General features: G+C 54.5%; 1 protein-coding gene across 2 annotated transcripts in view; it reads right to left on the bottom strand.

The window, feature by feature from the left end:
• The window catches only part of LOC122364809, a 59,208-nt gene extending 43,848 nt beyond the window's left edge, over window positions 1–15,360 (bottom strand). For both annotated transcript variants that reach the window (XM_043335565.1, XM_043335566.1), the window contains exon 1: window positions 14,863–15,360. In XM_043335565.1, coding sequence (XP_043191500.1) covers window positions 14,863–14,929 — 67 coding nt within the window. In that variant the 5' untranslated portion in view covers window positions 14,930–15,360. The remainder of the gene's footprint in view (window positions 1–14,862) is intronic.
• Between the last annotated feature and the right edge of the window lie 1,949 nt (window positions 15,361–17,309).

Genomic DNA, 17,309 nt, shown 5'->3' with positions numbered 1-17,309 from the left:
GCACATGATGATGAACCATCCCGATGTGTCTCAGTCTGTTGCCAAAGTGTCCCCAAGCAAGCCACCCAAGGGTCCGAACCAGAAAAAGTGTGGAAGCTGTGGCCGTACTGACCATAATGCTGCATCTCTCCAGTGCCCAGCTCGGCGTGCCGAGTGCCGAGTTTGTGGGAAGAGGGGACACTTCGCGGTCATGTGTCCGGACCGCGCAGCAGGTGCCACAGCAGCCCAGTCCAGCCGCAGACCTTCACAACGTCCGAAGAGCAGAGGTATGGTCAAAGAAGCCTTTGTGTTAGCATGCCAAGCACAGAACCTCAGTAAAGTAAAGTGCCCAGTGACTCTATCTGTAGGAGAGAAGTGCCACGAAGTTGAGTTGCAAGTGGATACTGGGGCAACATGTTCAATCCTGAGCCTTGATGTTGCGCGTGCCATGTTCAAGGGCTGCAGGTACAACCCCAGTGATGCAAAGCTGTTCGGGTTTGGCAAGACCCCGCTCAAGGTTGTTGGCACTCTGCCAGTGAGAGTTCAGCATGGTGATGCAGTTGCGGAAGTGTCCTTCTACCTGGTGGAGACGAAATCGTCAGAGAGGTTGATGGGACTTGACCTCATGCAAGCCCTGGGTCTGTCCATCCAGAGCCACAGTGGCCTGACCCTGCACCCCGCCTCTTGTTCTGTGGACAGTGTGACTGCAGAAGCGGAGCTGCCAGCCATCACCGGGTACGAGCACCGCATCGTCCTTCGCCCAGATGCTGTGCCGACTGCGTACCGGCTGCGCAGGCTGCCACTCGCCGTCAGGGAAGAGGTCTCCCAAGAGTTGCAGCGTCTTCTCAGGGCTGGGGTGATCGAGAGGATCGATGCATCCCAGTGGGTGAGCCCTCTGGTGGTGTCTCGCAAGCCAGATGGGAAGATTCGCCTCTGCGTGGACCTACGTGGTCCCAACTCCCAGATTGTTCCCGAGGTACACCCTCTGCCGACCATCGAGGAGCTGCAAAGCCGTCTTCAGGGTGTCATCTACTCGAAGCTAGATCTGCGCTCTGCGTACCACCAGCTGAACCTCCAGGAGAGCAGCAGGGACATCACCGCCTTTATCACTCATGATGGGCTGATGCGGTTCCGAAGGGTTCCGTTCGGACTGGTGTCAGCTGGTTCAGCCTGCCAGAAGCTGCTGGATGACCTGTTGGATGGCATCCCTGGATGTGGCCATTACATGGACGACATCCTCGTCTCTGGGAAGACCCGAAGACAGCATGACGAGCGTCTACGGAAGGTGCTGGACCGACTGAGAGCTGCAAACGTCACCATCAACATGGAGAAATCGGTGTTCTCCTCTGCAGAAGTGGACTTCTGTGGTCACCGGATGACAGCAAGTGGCATCACTCCGTCAGACTCCACGGTGCAGGCGGTGAGGGACGCGCCGAGGCCCACGGGCGTGCAGGAGCTGCGGAGCTTCATGGGCCTCGCCGGTTGGTTTGCCAAGTTCATCCCAGCCTACGCTGACGTCGTTCGGCCTCTCGCCTGTATGCTGCGGAAGAACGTGAAGTTCACCTGGTCTGAAGAAGTTGAAGAGAGTTTCCAGACGGTGAAGAGGCTGATCACCAGTCGTCCGATCCTGCAGCCGTTCCAGTCTGCACTGCCGATCATCGTGACGTCGGACGCCTCTGACCGGGGCGCCGGGGCGGTGCTGGCTCAGGTGCATCCGGACGGCACGGAGCACCCAGTTTCGTACTGGTCGAGGAGCTTCACAGACACCGAGCAGCGCTACTCAGTGTCTGAGCGTGAGGCCCTCAGCGCCGTCCAGGCCATCGAGAGGTGGAAGCTCTACCTGTGGGGGAGATTCTTCACCCTGCGGACCGACCATTCCGCACTGACCACCCTGCTCTCGCCGAAGTTTTCCGGCAGAGCCGGAGCGAGGATCGCCAGGTGGCAGGCGCGTCTGCAGCCGTTCGCCTACGAGGTTGTCTACACCGCTGGGAGCACGGGGAGCGTCCCCGTGGCAGACGCCCTGTCTCGATTGCCGCTCAGCTGCCCCGGACCGTCGGAGGACGACTCGGGCGAGGACGTCGTGGCGCTCGTCTATGCAGAGGCAGCCGCAGGAGAAGCCGTCCTCACCGAAGAGAAGGTGCGAATGGAGTCGAAGACGGATCCTGTCCTGCAGCAGTTGAGGGACGTCATCGCCAGAGGCTGGCCGGACTCGGCGAAGCGCTGCACGCCGGAGGTGAAGCCGTACTTCGCTGTTCGTCACGAACTGCAAGTTCGCACTGATGACGTCATCCTCCGAGGACCGGATCGGGTGATAGTGCCCAGCGCACTGCGAGCGGAGTACTTGTCAGCAGCCCATCGGGCCCATGATGGGGTCGTACGCACCAAGCAGTTGCTGCGCAGCCTCTCGTGGTGGCCAGGGATGGATAGGGACGTGGCGGCCCTGGTGGGCGCCTGCGACCGCTGCCAGGCCAGCGACAAGGTCCTCAGCCAGGCGGTGAGGAAGACGCCGCTGCAACCAGTACCCTACCCGGACAAGCCGTGGTCCCAGCTGGGACTGGACGTCGTCGGACCGCTGCCCGGAGCGCCAGCACACGCGCGGTTCGCTGTGACGTTGACCGATTACGGAAGCAAGTGGGTTGAAGTGGGTCTCACGTCGACGGTAACGACATCGGACATCATCCGCATCTTGTCGTCTGTCTGGTCCCGGGAGGGATATCCGGACGTTATCGTGACAGATAACGGCACCCAATTCACCAGCAACCAGTTCCGTACCTACCTCAAGGAGCGGAACATCGAGCATCGACGGTCTTCCGTCTACTGGCCCCGAGGAAATGGCGCAGTGGAACGGTTCAACCGGACGCTGAAGACCTGGTTCGTGGCTGCTGTTAACCAGAGCGAAGTGTCGCTGCAGCAGTACCTCCAGCTGCAGCTGGCGAGGTACCGGGCCACCCCACACTGCACGACCGGCAGGGCGCCGTCTGAGTTGCTACACGGCCGGGTGATGCGGCTCGACCTACCAGTCATCGGCCAACCTGCTTCACCCGACCGAGAAGTTCACCGGAGGGTTGAACGGCAACAGCGGCGGAACCGCCGCAACTACAACAGCCGGCAGGCCGTCCGCCCAACCCGGATCCAGGTTGGAGACGTGGTGCGTGTGAAGATACCGGGACACATCAGGAAGGACGACCGCAAGTTCTCAGAGCCGCTCAAGGTGACGCGGCAAGTGGCCGCTGGCACGTTCGAGCTGGAGAACGGCACAAGGTGGAACTCCGCACACCTGGCGCGCGTTCCAGACACCGGACAACGAGCTCCAGATGGGGAATCTCCGACCGGCGCGCCGGGCGCGCCCCCTGCGGTGCGGTCGGAGGCCGGACAAGTCGGCTCTGACGCGCCGTCGCCGCTGAGCGCGCCCCTGGCGGCGCGGCCGGGCACTGGCTCGGAGCCGCCGCCGGTCTCGCCTCCACGGTGCTCGCCGCCCCGTGCGGACCGGGCGGCGCCGCCCGGGGCCGGTCCCGGGCCGGCGACGCCGGAGCCGACGGACGTCACGTCGACGCCGACTACGGGACGGACCCGGCGAAGTGCGGCTCGATCGCCGACTGGCCGCCGGTCGTCGCCGTCGGTGGAGGGCCGGCCCGACTGCTCGGGGGCGAGCGACGTCGCTTCGGGGTCACCCCGGAGGTCGGCGCGGCGGACGGATCGCGAGCTGCAGCCCTCGGCCCGCGGTCGGCGTCGTTACGCGCCGGACCGTTATAGTCCGGGGTAAAGTACACCTGTGTGTCATGTAACCGTGGGGATTCCTTAAGGGAGGGGATATGTAGTATCGGATACGGCAGTGATTTAGTGACTGCGTTATCCGCGGCCTTGGAAGAGACGATTCAGTTTTGTTGTGCGCCACAGTTGTGTTGTCTTCTATAGTGGTGACTGCGTGACGGGTTTTGCGGACGTGGACAGAGGGCATAAAAGGGACTGCTTGAGAAGGTGAATACAGTCTTTGGTGAAGGGACACGAGGCTCTGACTGGGCAGGCGGTGCGGCACGAGAAGGAGATAGCGACGTCGGTCACTACAGCTTCATAAGACAAATTCAAAGAAAATGTGGGAACTACTCAACAGTTGTATAAATAAGAATCCTAGAAAATCTGAAGTATCTACTGCTTTCAGTGATGCGCATGGAAATCCCATTGAAGACACCAAGCAAGTAGCTCACTTATTTAACAATTTTTTCATATCAATTGGTGAGAAGCTTGAAAAAGAAATCCCAAATACCAGAACTGATCCCCTGGATAGTGTCACTTCCAGTGAAAACACATTTGATCATTTTCACCCAACAAATTCTGCAGAATTAGACTCCATGATAAGAAATATGAAAAATGTTGGTGCTGGTATTGACAACATCAATTCAAAAATATTCAAAAATACATATTCAGCAATACTCAGTCAATTGGTTCATTTAATAAACATATCGTTGAGTACTGGAACATTTCCTGAAAGTATGAAGATGGCTGTGGTGAAGCCATTATACAAATCTGGAAGTAAAAATATATTTAGCAACTATAGACCCATTAGTATCCTTCCCTATCTTTCCAAACTTCTAGAAAAGATTGTACACCAGAGAATCAATGCATACCTCATACAGAATGACATATTATGTAAGGATCAATTTGGCTTTCAAAAATCCTTATCAACATACATGCCTATAGTACTCCTGCAAGAACGAATAACAAAAAGCATGGAAAATGGGAAAATGCCCTCAGCGGTATTCATTGACCTTAAAAAAGCATTTGATACAGTGAACCACAACATACTCATCAGCAAATGTCGTAAATACGGATTTACTGGTCGTGTGTAGTGACCGTAGCCTATGGGTACCGTCGTACTGAGTACCGAGTACTCGTTTCTCTATTGTGTCGTTTCTCGTCCGCCACTATCGGAAATAAACAGTCTCCATCTTGGACAAATCGTGGCGTGTCGTGGCCCGGACCGTTCGACGGAATTACACACCCAGGACACTATATTGTGGCGACGAGTGGATACTTTTCGAACTTTTCACGTAATGTCGAGCGCGTGTGTTATATTTTCGTCAGTTTTCTTGTATTCGGCGACGCAATGAGCGCCTTCGACGGCGGAGTGCCACTCCCCGCGCCGTTCCTGCCGCACCCTGGTGCGCCGCAAACGCCGTGGGCGACGTGGGAGCGGCGGTTCGGGAACTACTTAATTGCTCGCAGTGGCGACACCCCTCTACCAGCGGCCCAGAGACGTGCACTGCTACTCTGTGCAATCGGAGATGAGGCATATCGCGTTTATGAAAACTTGCCGACGCTGGTGAAGGACGAGAACGAGGACGACTATGACGTCACCATTCGCCAACTACGCAACCACTACGAACCCAAGACCAACGTCATCGTAGAACGGTTCCAGTTTCGGCAGAGAGGCCAGCAGTCACATGAGTCTACGGCAGACTACGCTGCAGTTCTGCATGGACTTGCCAAGAAGTGCAACTTCGGAGCGATGGAGGACGAGCTGATCAGGGACCAAATTGTGGAGAAGACCCCTCACAATGCTCTGCGTCAGCGCCTTCTGCAGGAGCATGACCTAACACTGCCGAAGCTGCTCGGCATGGCAGAGGCTCATGAGCAGGCTCTGCAGCAGGCCGCTACTATTCAGCATGGTGTTGTCGCCGCTCCACCTGTTCCCGCTGTCGCAAAGGTGGAGACACGTAAAGGACATCAGCAACCTGCCCAGACCGTCAGCACCCCGTGCACCAACTGTGGACGTCACGATCACCCTGTCCGTGATCCCAGCTGCCCAGCCAGGCACATCGTCTGCCACATCTGCAACCGCCAGGGACACTTCGCTGCCTGGTGTCGCAGTCGCGACAACCCAGAACCCAGGGGTGGAGGTTCAAAACCCAAGAAACCAGGTCCTCGTGGCGGCAGATCTGGGTCCAGCCGTTCCAGACCACAAGCTGTCAGAGAACTGCACGTTCTGGCTTGTGAACAGGGCAAGTCAACGAAGCTGTCGTGTCCAGTGACCATCACAGCCGGTGACATCACACGTGAGGGTGTGCATCTTCAAGTGGATACAGGTGCCACCTGTTCGCTTCTAAGCCTGCAGCGTGCCAAGCAGCTGTTCAAGGGTGTCAGCTACGAGCCTACTTCTGCTAACCTGTACGGTTTCGGCCACAACCCCATTCAAGTTCATGGCACCCTCCCTGCCATCATCAGCTACAACGAGCGCAAGGTCGACGCATCATTCTACCTGGTGGACACGCCCCGCCTGGAGGCCATCATGGGTATGGATGTGCTGAGTGCCCTGGGATTAACTCTGCACCCAGCTTCGCACACCATCTTCGATCTGGATGAGCAGACCTCTGCGTCAGAGGAGCAACTTCATCTCCCAGCTATCGACGGATACGCTCACAGGATCCAGCTGAAGCCTGACGCTGTGCCTAAAGCGTTCAAGCTTCGTCGTCTGCCTCTCTCAGTCCGGGAGGAGGTGTCAGCCGAACTCAATCGACTTCTCCGAGCTGACGTCATCGAACGAGCAGACGCGTCTCAGTGGGTCAGCCCACTGGCTGTCACTCGCAAGAAGGATGGCAAACTCCGCATCTGCACTGATCTTCGATGGCCAAACTCTCAGATCATCGCAGAGGTACATCCACTTCCCACCATAGATGACCTGGAGCGGAACCTACGAGGCACCGTCTACAGCAGGATAGACCTGAAGTCCGCGTACTTCCAACTCTGCCTGCATGAAGATTCCCGAGACATCACTGCATTCCTCACCATGGACGGCCTCTTCCGCTGGAAACGAGTTCCCATGGGTCTCGTCAGTTCTGGCTCTGCGTTCCAGAAGCTCCTGGACCAAGTCCTGGACGGGATCGCAGGATGTGGTCACTACCTCGACGACATCTTGGTGTCCGGGCGCACTCAGTCCGAGCACGATGCCCGCCTGCATGCCGTCCTGGCCCGGCTTCGCGCAGCTCGCATCACAGTGAACATGCAGAAGTCCGTCTTCTCCCAGCCTGAGGTCGACTTCTGTGGTCACCGCCTGACGAAGCACGGAGTCGCACCTCTGCAGTCAGCAATCAGGGCTGTGGTGGATGCACCACACCCCACCGACCTCAAGGAGCTACGGAGCTTCATCGGCACCACCGCCTGGTTCAGCAGGTTCATCCCCGCCTACTCCACGGTGGTCCAGCCGCTGACTGTGATGTTGAAGAAGGACGTTCCCTTCGAGTGGGGCCCAGCCGCGGAACACGCCTTCAACAGCGTCAAGAGCCTGATCTCCTCCAGTCCGGTGATGATGCCGTTCTCGCCGGCACTGGACACCATCGTCACCACGGACGCCAGTGACCGTGGTGCAGGCGCTGTCCTGACTCAGATCCAGGCGGACGGACAGGAGCGCCCAGTGGCCTACTGGTCACGTTCCTTCACAGATGCTGAAGCGAAGTACTCAGTCTCCGAGAAAGAAGCGCTGAGTGCTGTGAATGCCATCGAGCACTGGCGGATCTACCTCTGGGGCCGCCACTTCACCCTACGAACCGACCACTCCGCGCTGACAACGCTGCTGTCGCCTCAGTCAGCCAACCGCGCAGGAGCTCGGATCGCCAGATGGCAGTCACGACTGATGTCGTACTCTTATACCGTCCAGTACAAGCCTGGCCACAGTATCCCGGTCGCGGACACTCTCTCGCGACTACCGCTCCCAGACACCACTGCCGCTGAGACTGACAGTGACGATGTCGTCGCACTCGTCACTGATGCCGCTGCCGACGTCCTCACGGAGGAGGACATCCGAGCCGCTTCAGCCGCCGACCCGGTGATGGAGAAGCTGCGTTCTACAATCCGCTTCGGCTGGCCCGACACGACTCGCAAGTGCGCGCCGGACCTTCGCGATTACTTCGCCGTGCGCCACGAACTCCAGTGCAGAGAAGATGGCATCGTCATGCGCGGACCTGAACGGGTCGTCGTCCCCGAGACGCTGCGCAGCAGGTACCTGGAGCTGGCACACGCCGGTCACCAAGGCGTTGTCCGGTCGAAACAACTCCTGAGAGACCTGGCGTGGTGGCCCGGCATGGCGACTGCTGCTGCCGCTCTCGTGAAGAACTGCCACGTGTGCTGTTCAAAGGACTCGGTGCTCGCCCAGCAGGCGCGACCAGCACCACTACAGCCCGTCCAGCTGCCTGACCGACCATGGTCCAAGCTCGGTATTGACATCGTGGGACCCATCTCCGCAGCGCCTCCTGCCGCACGGTTCGCGATCGTCGTTACCGATTACTACAGCAAGTGGCCAGAGATAGCTCTGACATCCACAGTCGAAACTGATGACATCATCAGGATGCTCAGCGCTCTCTGGGCTCGAGAAGGTTTCTGCGATGAAATCATCAGTGACAACGGTCCACAGTTCTCAAGTGAGAAGTTCCGCACGTACCTGCAGCGTCGCGGCATCACGCACCACCGGTCATCACTCTACTGGCCGCGTGGCAACGCTGCAGTCGAGCGGCTAAATCGAGAAGTCAAGAGCTGGCTGCAGGAAGCCGCCCAGTTGAGGCTCAGGACAGCAGACTCCTTCTCCAACCACGTCACACAGCGACTCGCGCTGTATCGGACGACCCCCCACTGTAGCACCGGTGAGGCGCCGTCAGTACTGCTGCATGGACGCCGGATGCGTCTGAATCTACCAGTCGTAGAGGAAGCAGCACATGACAAGAGGATTTCCGACCGTGTCGCCAAACAACAGCGCCGAAACAAACGGAACTACGCCGCACGTAAAGGTGTGAAGCGGCCTGGTCTGCGGCCGGGGGACCTGGTCCGTGTGAAGAAGCCAGGACACGTCCCGAAGGATCAAAGTCGATTCTCGGCTCCAGTCCCAGTCACCCAGCAGCTCGGCCCAGCAACCTACCTGCTGGCTGACGGCACCAGAAGGAACGCGGCTCACCTGGCTAGCGTGCCTAGTGGCAGCCAGGATGGAACCGGACCTGCCACACCGCCGTCAGGCACAGCCGGACCCGTCACTCCGCTGCTGTCTCAGCCGCCGACTCAGCGGTCACCGACTCTACTCCGGGACCAGCCGCCAGCGCCACCGCCGGAGACAGCACCGCCATCTACAGGACGAACAACGCCCCCGCGATCACAGCCAGCCACCGCCGGCGCTGATAGCGCGGACCGTGCCGTGCCTGACTCTGATCTGGCTGAACACGAGCTGCCGAGATCGTCGTTCGGTCGCCGTCGGTTCGTGCCTGTGAGGCTGCGCTGATTGTATTTTCAGAACCACAGTGTCTGATTGTTTCGTTTCAGTTATTGGCTCTAACCGCGTTTCTGTATTAGTTTAACAGCTTCGAGTATAAGCTGTGTCGTGTCTACTTGGCGTATCGTCCGGTGTCAATTATGTTCAACTTTATTGAGGTGGCGGATGTAGTGACCGTAGCCTATGGGTACCGTCGTACTGAGTACCGAGTACTCGTTTCTCTATTGTGTCGTTTCTCGTCCGCCACTATCGGAAATAAACAGTCTCCATCTTGGACAAATCGTGGCGTGTCGTGGCCCGGACCGTTCGACGGAATTACACACCCAGGACACTATATCGTGCTCTTCACTTTATCAAGTCATATCTCACAAACAGACAACAATGTGTAGAATTTAAAAGTACTAGATCCTCTTTTCAAAGTATTAAGCTAGGAGTGCCCCAAGGCTCTATCCTAGGCCCCTTACTCTTCCTTATATACATAAATGACTTAAAAAATGTATGCAAAAAATCAGAATGCCTTCTATATGCTGATGACACAGCCTTACTTTTTGAAGGTGAAAATACACAGGAACTACAAGAAAATATGAATAAAGAACTTGAAGCTGTATCCATTTGGCTTCAAGCAAACAAACTCACACTCAACGTACAAAAAACCATTTACCAAGTATACAACCAAATGGGTAATATCATTAATTTGAACATTATGATACATGGTGAAAAAATTGAAATAGCAGAAAAAGTAAAATATCTAGGCATCACTATTGACCCTGCCTTGAAGTGGAAATACCACATCGATAACATAGCAATCATTATCAGTAGAAATATTGGAATCTTGAGTAGAGCGAAGTACTTTCTTCCTGAAAAATCATTACTCTTGCTCTACAACTCACTGATTCTTCCTTACTTAAACTATTGCTGCCTAATCTGGGGTTTCACATATCCAACTTATCTCCACAAAATCGAAGTATTACAAAAACGAGCAGTTCGAATTATAGTAAATGAACATCGTCTTGCACATACTATGCCCATATTTCGTAAGCTCAATGTTCTTAAAGTAAACGCACTAGCTAGACAACAACTTATCATGTTCATGTATCGAAAATTCGCTTCACATTTACCATCACAACTTAACCAATTGTTTGCTACAGTAGATCAGGATAATATAAGAACAAGAAATAGACAACATTTTCACGAACCCTTCTCGGCAAAACGTTATCGTGCACAAATAGCATCATGGATAGGACCGCGTGTCTGGAATAATGTCGTTGCATCCCAATTCTCTATAACAACCATTAATCAGATGTCTAAATCTCAGCTAAAAAGACACGTCAAAGCATACTTCATACAAAATATGTAAGCTTTCTCGAGAATTTCCTCTTGAATTCTCGCTATCCTTTCATTGCAACTTAATTTCAAATGTACTTGCCTCAAAACTGCACTAATTGCAAGTAAATCACGTTTCATCGAAATTATTTTCATCATCGTCACCATGAATAACTCTGGCGCTGGAGCAAGGAGCCTGACCAGCAACAAGCTTCGCTTAGCTGGAAAGGCTTTTCTGCCCTCAGCATTGACCGGCCGAATTTTTGACCAGAGCGAATCCCCACGTATGTTTGCATGACGTGTGAATGAGCGATTGTTTTTTCTACTCTAGATGAATGCATGCCCTTCTGAGTGAATGTTGCTTTCGGTATCGTAGTAGAGAACAGTCATCTGTCTGGTTTTAGCAGTGGCTACTTTCGCATTCTGTTCTTGTCTCCGCCTAAACCCGCTACCCCTTCTCTCATTTGCTTTTTTTAGTTTTATTTCCTTTCTTAGCAGGGAGTGCCGCGACTTATCAGTTTATTTTATCTGGTGTTAACGTAAGGTTCTGCTAGTCGCTGGGTTTGAGGGCGGGGGCACTCCTGGTCACCTGATCATGGGTGGCGGAGTAGTTCGAAAAAAAAAAGCTGGACCGACTCCGACTCCGACTCCTGGCTGCTTGCCACGACTCCGGGCGACTCCGACTCCGACTCCGACTCCGCCTCCGACTCCGAAACCCTGATTAAGGTCCCACTAGCTTGCTGTGGACTCCGAAGTCCGACTCATTGAGATCTACTCACTGATATAGGGCCCCGATGCTTTGAATATAAGAATTAAAACACTAATACAGGCCAAAATGGCTGATTACTTTTTTAAACATAAGTCAAAAGGGCCCACTTTCGTTATATATTAGGTCCCCCCCCCCCCCAGGAAATGGAATTAACGGGGCCCGGGGGACGGTCCCCCCGGTCCCCCCGGTTTCTCCGGCCCTGAGGGTGGTTAAAAATGGTTGCGGATAGGGTACCCGCGAAACACCGGTTTACTCGCCGGCCTTGGGTTAAATTATTTTCAGTGTGCTTATTCCATTCCATTTCATTCCAGTATGCTTATTGGACAACCACAACACCTTAAAATGATCGACAGCGATATGTCGCTATGTTGCGTGGTTCTCGAGTACTTGGGAGGGGGGCATAATGACCCCTCCCTCCCTACCATCAGACCGCCTTGCTCGGCAGGCCCCATCAGAGCGCGGGCTGATAACTCTGAACGATGCACGAAACTGCCCCAGGTATGGGACACTTTCGTGCAAGGGGTGGAGCGCTTCCGTGCACCCTGCAAACTTCGAGAAATTACGGGACATTACCAGAAATTTACCAAAAGAAATTGGCGGGGGCCATTTCACTCGATTTCTTTCGACAAGAATGAATTGCACAACACATGTACAGCGTGTCCCAGAATTGACCGAACACTGTTAATCAGTGCATAAGATAAGGGGAAAATAATTGCACTTTTTTCGTTTTATCGTCTGATATAGCCAATAAGGGTATAGCTTCGAAATGGCATATATGCAATAGACACGCTAGCTACAACATGAGCCGACAATTGTAGCTAAATGCCAGACGATGCTGGCCTCAGTCGTTTTACGGGTCTCCCGAAACTGGTTGTAAGACGGTTTTCATTGACCTCTTGCCGGTGGATACTATAAACATTTTCGATTAACTTTGCATCCAAACTGTTCCCAGGCCATAAGGCCAAAACCACCCAATCTAAAAAAAAAATCTCCCAAAACCAAAAATTCTGCCTACACCACTGCTGCGCTGTTTTTTTGACATCTGAAGTGGAGAGCCTCCATGCCTGAACATGGCGTGACCTTTGGCTTCCAACAGATTTGGTTTCCAGAACAAACCCGTTTATGGCCATTCAGTTCACGACAACCAGTTTTTTGTAATGCTTGAATATTACTGCAGCAGCAATCTGTGTTAACGGTCGTCTTTGGGGCATCGTATCAAGCTGAATGAGTGCACCGTGGCTCAAAATGTCTCACACTTTGATTTTCGACGAGTGCCTGGCCGTCTCCGCTGTTTGGGCGTTGTCACCATCTGACGTCCACACACGACTTTTTTGTCGCTTCAAAGGGCAGAATACATTCGTAGGGCCACAAAGTGTGTTTCCATTCACTTTCTTGTTGCATATGTTATGATTTATGGCTGCTTTGTAGCGATTTGCGCTGTCTTTGCGTTAGTTTTGGCATATTTTTCTGATGAGGGGCCCAAATTCCAAAATTTTGTCGAAGATAGTGGTCTAAGTAGGCTTTCGGAGTCGTGGTAGTGCTGTTCCGATTCGGACTCCGACTTCGACTCCGGGCTCCTGACCGACTCCGACTCCGACTCGGACTCCGGGCTCCTGACCGACTCCGACTCCGACTCCGACTCCGACTCCACTCGGACTCAGACTCCGACACCGGCTCCCACTCCGGGTCTGATACAAAGGGCAATGGTGGCTGCCAAAATTCCGCGTGTTAGATAACGTCCAAGGGGAGGTCGCTCCCACATTCCGGTTTCGTTTATGCGGTCACTATTTCTCCTACAAATGTTCGGCCAATTCTGGGACACCCTGTAGAAAGAATGGGCTGGCCAACAACAATGTGCCAACTGCCGGCCATCGACCCGCCTCCGTGACCTCGCCAAGGTCCCGTGAATTACTTGTCACGACGTGGCAAGCAGCCGAGACTGAGTCAGGTGAGCGTCATAAGTAAAACCTACTACAGATAGTCATAAATCCCAAAAACGAAAAAATATGCACGAATGTGCCCCTATAGACATTGCTTACACAAACCTGCCCCACAACGTTTATACGTAATATATTTCAAAATTCCTTGTTGAAAAATGACACTTTTTCAACAAACAAATTTGTAGCAGTTCCGTGAATAGAGTGAGCTTCTTCGCCGCCAATTTTGAAAAGCTGAACCACATTTCCGAGTCAGGATCACGAAAATGGATGCTATGGAAAAGTTTGGAAAGCGCACGAACAATACAACTTTGCATTTTTATCAAGCATAACAGCAGGTACCTACAGTTCAGATAGCAGGTACTGTTTTCTGCAGTGAACGAGGGGCGGCAATGAAAGACATTTTTCATAATTGACTTTGAGCTCAGGCAGTCACTCGTGTTCCCATAAACTGCTAAAAACGAATGTGTCCCATGCACGGAAGTGCCCGCTCTCCCCTGCTCCAAAGATTGCTGAACAACATGTACCGCAGGGGCGGATCCAGAAAATCTCCAAGGGAGGGGCCATTAGAAACCAGGAGGCCCCCCCATAATCCCACCTGTTGGGGGCCCCATCTTCCCACTTGTTGCCCCCCCCCCAAAAAAACTGCGTCTATTGAGCTTATCTAGCTGTTCAGGCAACATCTCAACATCTGTGCAGGCTTGGAGGCCCTCTGTGCAGGTTAGGAGGCCCTGTAAAAGTGGTCATCTCTGTGAGTATAAGAGACCTCCAAGTTATGAAAAGCTTTACCAATCTTCTAACAAAGAAGTCTTCTCAGCTAGTCTTCTAAGAAGTAACTAAGTGGGTAGGTTAAAAAGAAACTCATCGGATTTCGGCCACTTTATTTTCAGGAGGCCCCCTTTTCAGCTTTTTAACTTTTTAACTTTTTATTTTATTTTTGAAAAAAATCGGCCAAGGGGGGGGCCATGGCCCCCATGGCCCCCCCTTGTATCCGCGCCTGATGTACCGTCATAAGTTGACGTCACTATGGAAACAAAACCGTTAAATAAGAGTCATTTTTACCCAATATTCGTAATCTGGGCTATCATGAACCACCTTCGTCAAACTTTCATGAAAATTTGAGGGGTTCCTGTGTAAAATCGCACTTTCAGTGATTCATTTGGCATGGAATGACACATGTACCTACAATTCAAAAACCCCAGTGCACAAAGTCTGACGTTCAAAGATGACGGCAATAGGGACAACGGTGGGTGGAACCAGCCTCCCTTTGCCAATCACCTGTGACTCTTTTTGCATTCAAGCGTCGTGGGTTTCACCTTTTAAATAGTCACATTGACATATTTACATAGCGTCTTTCCTCATTCCCTCAGACTTCGCCTTCAAAACCTTGCCCACGTTCCCAGAAATAAAAAAGCTTGAATGGAAATAACCTTGAACGCAATAAATGACGAATCGAGTGGCGGCTGGCAGAGCACACCGCCAGCCGTGTGGCGGCTGGCACAGCACACCGCCAGCCGTGTGGCGGCTGGCAGAGCACACCGCCAGCCGTGTGGCGGCTGGCAGAGCACACCGCCAGCCGTGTGGCGGCGCGCTGCGGAAGCGCTCACCGGTGCTGGGCGCCGCTGTGGCCGCCAGCAGCAGCAGCAGCAGCACCGTCCGCCGCGGGAACCGCATCCTGCCGGACGGGCCGCCGCTCCGACCCCCTGTCTGCACGGGTCGCCGCTCCGACTGTCTGCACGGGCCGCCGCTCTGACTGTCTGCACGGGCCGCCGCTCTGACTGTCTGCACGGGTCGCCGCTCTGCCGCTCAGACTGTCTGCACGGGTCGCCGCTTGACCCCCTGTCTGGGCGGGTCGCCGCTCCGACCTCCCTGTCGCCACACGGAGCCCCCGTGAGGCCTCAGGCCGGTCCTTCCTGGAGAGAGACAACAAAAAGCCTTGCTGCCTCTCCGCCGCTGCGTCCCTACTGCACTGGTGACGTGAGCGGGCCACCAGTGACCACTGTACCACAGCCGCTGCCCACTGACCACTGAACAGGGACCGCCGACCGCCGACCACTGGCCACTGGTCTCAGTCACTGACGGCTGCAGGCGGCTGGCGGCCGGGACCTCTGACCGCGGGCGGCGCGCCGGGCCGCCGGGACCGACACCGTGCCGGCCCGGCAGTGTAAACACAGCGAGCTGGCAGCAGCGGCGGCCGCGCCGGAGTTTCCAGGCGCGCAGCAGCGCACTGCCCACTGCCCACTGCCCACTGCCCACTGCCCACTGCCCGCCGGGGCCGACCGGGGCGGGGCGGGCGTCCCGCAGACAGGGAAACCCGGCCGGCGTCCACACCCACACACACAGCTCTGGAGCCCATATTCAGACCAGATGCAGACCAGATTCAGCCCGGACTCAATCAGCACTCAGCCCAGATTCACAACGCATCAAATTGACAGAGAGTCGTTCCGTGCCACTGTCGGTGCTCTGGCCTTACTGGTTCATCAGCTGTTCATTACTGATTGATCAGTCTTCACTTCCATTAGCTGGTCAAATTTTGGGGGCCATGGCCTTGATTGGCCTCTGGGTCAAACGGCTAGCGGTTAGTGGGAGCAGCCGCAACCAGTTGAAGTTAGTTGAGTAGGACTGGCCGTGTCCGGCTTTGAGGGGCACGTGGAACTTTGGCATCTAAATTCTCCGGTTATCCGGAATTGCGCGATCGGACGGTAGGGGTCGGGGTCTACGCAACACGCTCTGCTTAACGTAGACTCCGGCTCTGTCAATCCGTCCATTCAAACATTCGAGCTAAATTTATATAAGAAAAGTAACATTGTGTTTACAAATACAGTACGGTATATTATTATTATATTAAATAAATATATTTTCATAAATAGGGGCACATACTTTTCTTAAGTTCCTAGTTTTTTCTTTTTAACCTTTGTCGTCTGATGCAGGTGTTCGGGTACGAAGTGTGGTCTGCGCGCCGTTCGATCGTGGCACAGCTCATAGTTCACTGCACGTCACTGTATTGGCACTGCGCGTTTCTCGTACCGAGCGCCGGGCCGCACCCGCAGACATAGCCGACCAACCATCGAAACAACATACTCGGTCTGAAACTTAACGCAGAACCAACCAACGACACAACATACTCGGTCTGAAACTTAACGCAGAATTATTGGGTAGGTATCAATAAAAATACAGATATCTTAAGCAAATGAATACAACCTATGCTTAGTAACACAGCTTCAGGCAAAATAAAACAGAGTTTAACTCACGGTAAATTAACATTTTAACCGAAAGAGAAACCAGTAGCAAAACAGCAATCAGGCAAAGGGCGACATTCAGTCACAAAAAAAGTTTACCTCTCGCACACTCTTGAACTAGCCCATCGAAGTCGCAGCGCGCGGCGCACCCAAGTCGCAGCACGCGGCGCACCCAAGTCGCAGCGCGCGGCGCACCCAAGTCGCAGCGCGCGGCGCACTCTCCCACAGCCTTGCCCACAGCGCGCGGCGCACTCTCCCACAGCCTTGCCCACAGCGCGCGGCGCACCAAAGGCAGCGTGCGGCTGACCGTCGCCGCAGCACGGGGTGCCGGCGAGGTTCCGACTCAGGACCGCGGGCGGCTGGGCCGCGGAGCAGCTGGGGGGGGGGGGGGGCAGAGCGTAAGGCACGGCAACAAATAAACGGCGTACGGATCGTCCGAACGAGAACCAGTCAACAGTGTGGTGTTGCCTGAGCAGTCCACTGCAGTGGACTGCGAGTTCCGTTCTGAGAAGAGCCGGACGGGCGTCCCCAACTGGCCTGCACTGCACATACATTGTACACCAGCAACAACAAACGGCAGGGCAGTAGACTATCGAACTCGCTCGCGACAATTATTCCTCACCAGCGCACAGTGGCCCTTTTTCAGAATTAGCACGCATTAATTCCCACATTACCTGAAAGTGGTGCAAGACATCACCACGTGATCAAGGACGTATTCCCTGCCAATGCAAAGAGAAGAAAAGAAACGAACTGCCCAACGGGACTCGGCCCAACAGCGACAGGCCGCTCGGCCCAAGATTTGGCGCACGTTCGCA

This window comes from Amphibalanus amphitrite, unplaced genomic scaffold (genome assembly GCF_019059575.1).
Source record: "Amphibalanus amphitrite isolate SeventyFive unplaced genomic scaffold, NRLGWU_Aamphi_draft 000699F_arrow, whole genome shotgun sequence".
Classification (NCBI taxonomy): Eukaryota; Metazoa; Arthropoda; class Thecostraca; order Balanomorpha; family Balanidae; genus Amphibalanus; species Amphibalanus amphitrite.
The sequence above is the reverse complement of the archived record's forward strand: the minus strand, read 5'-3'. Positions and strand labels throughout refer to the sequence as shown.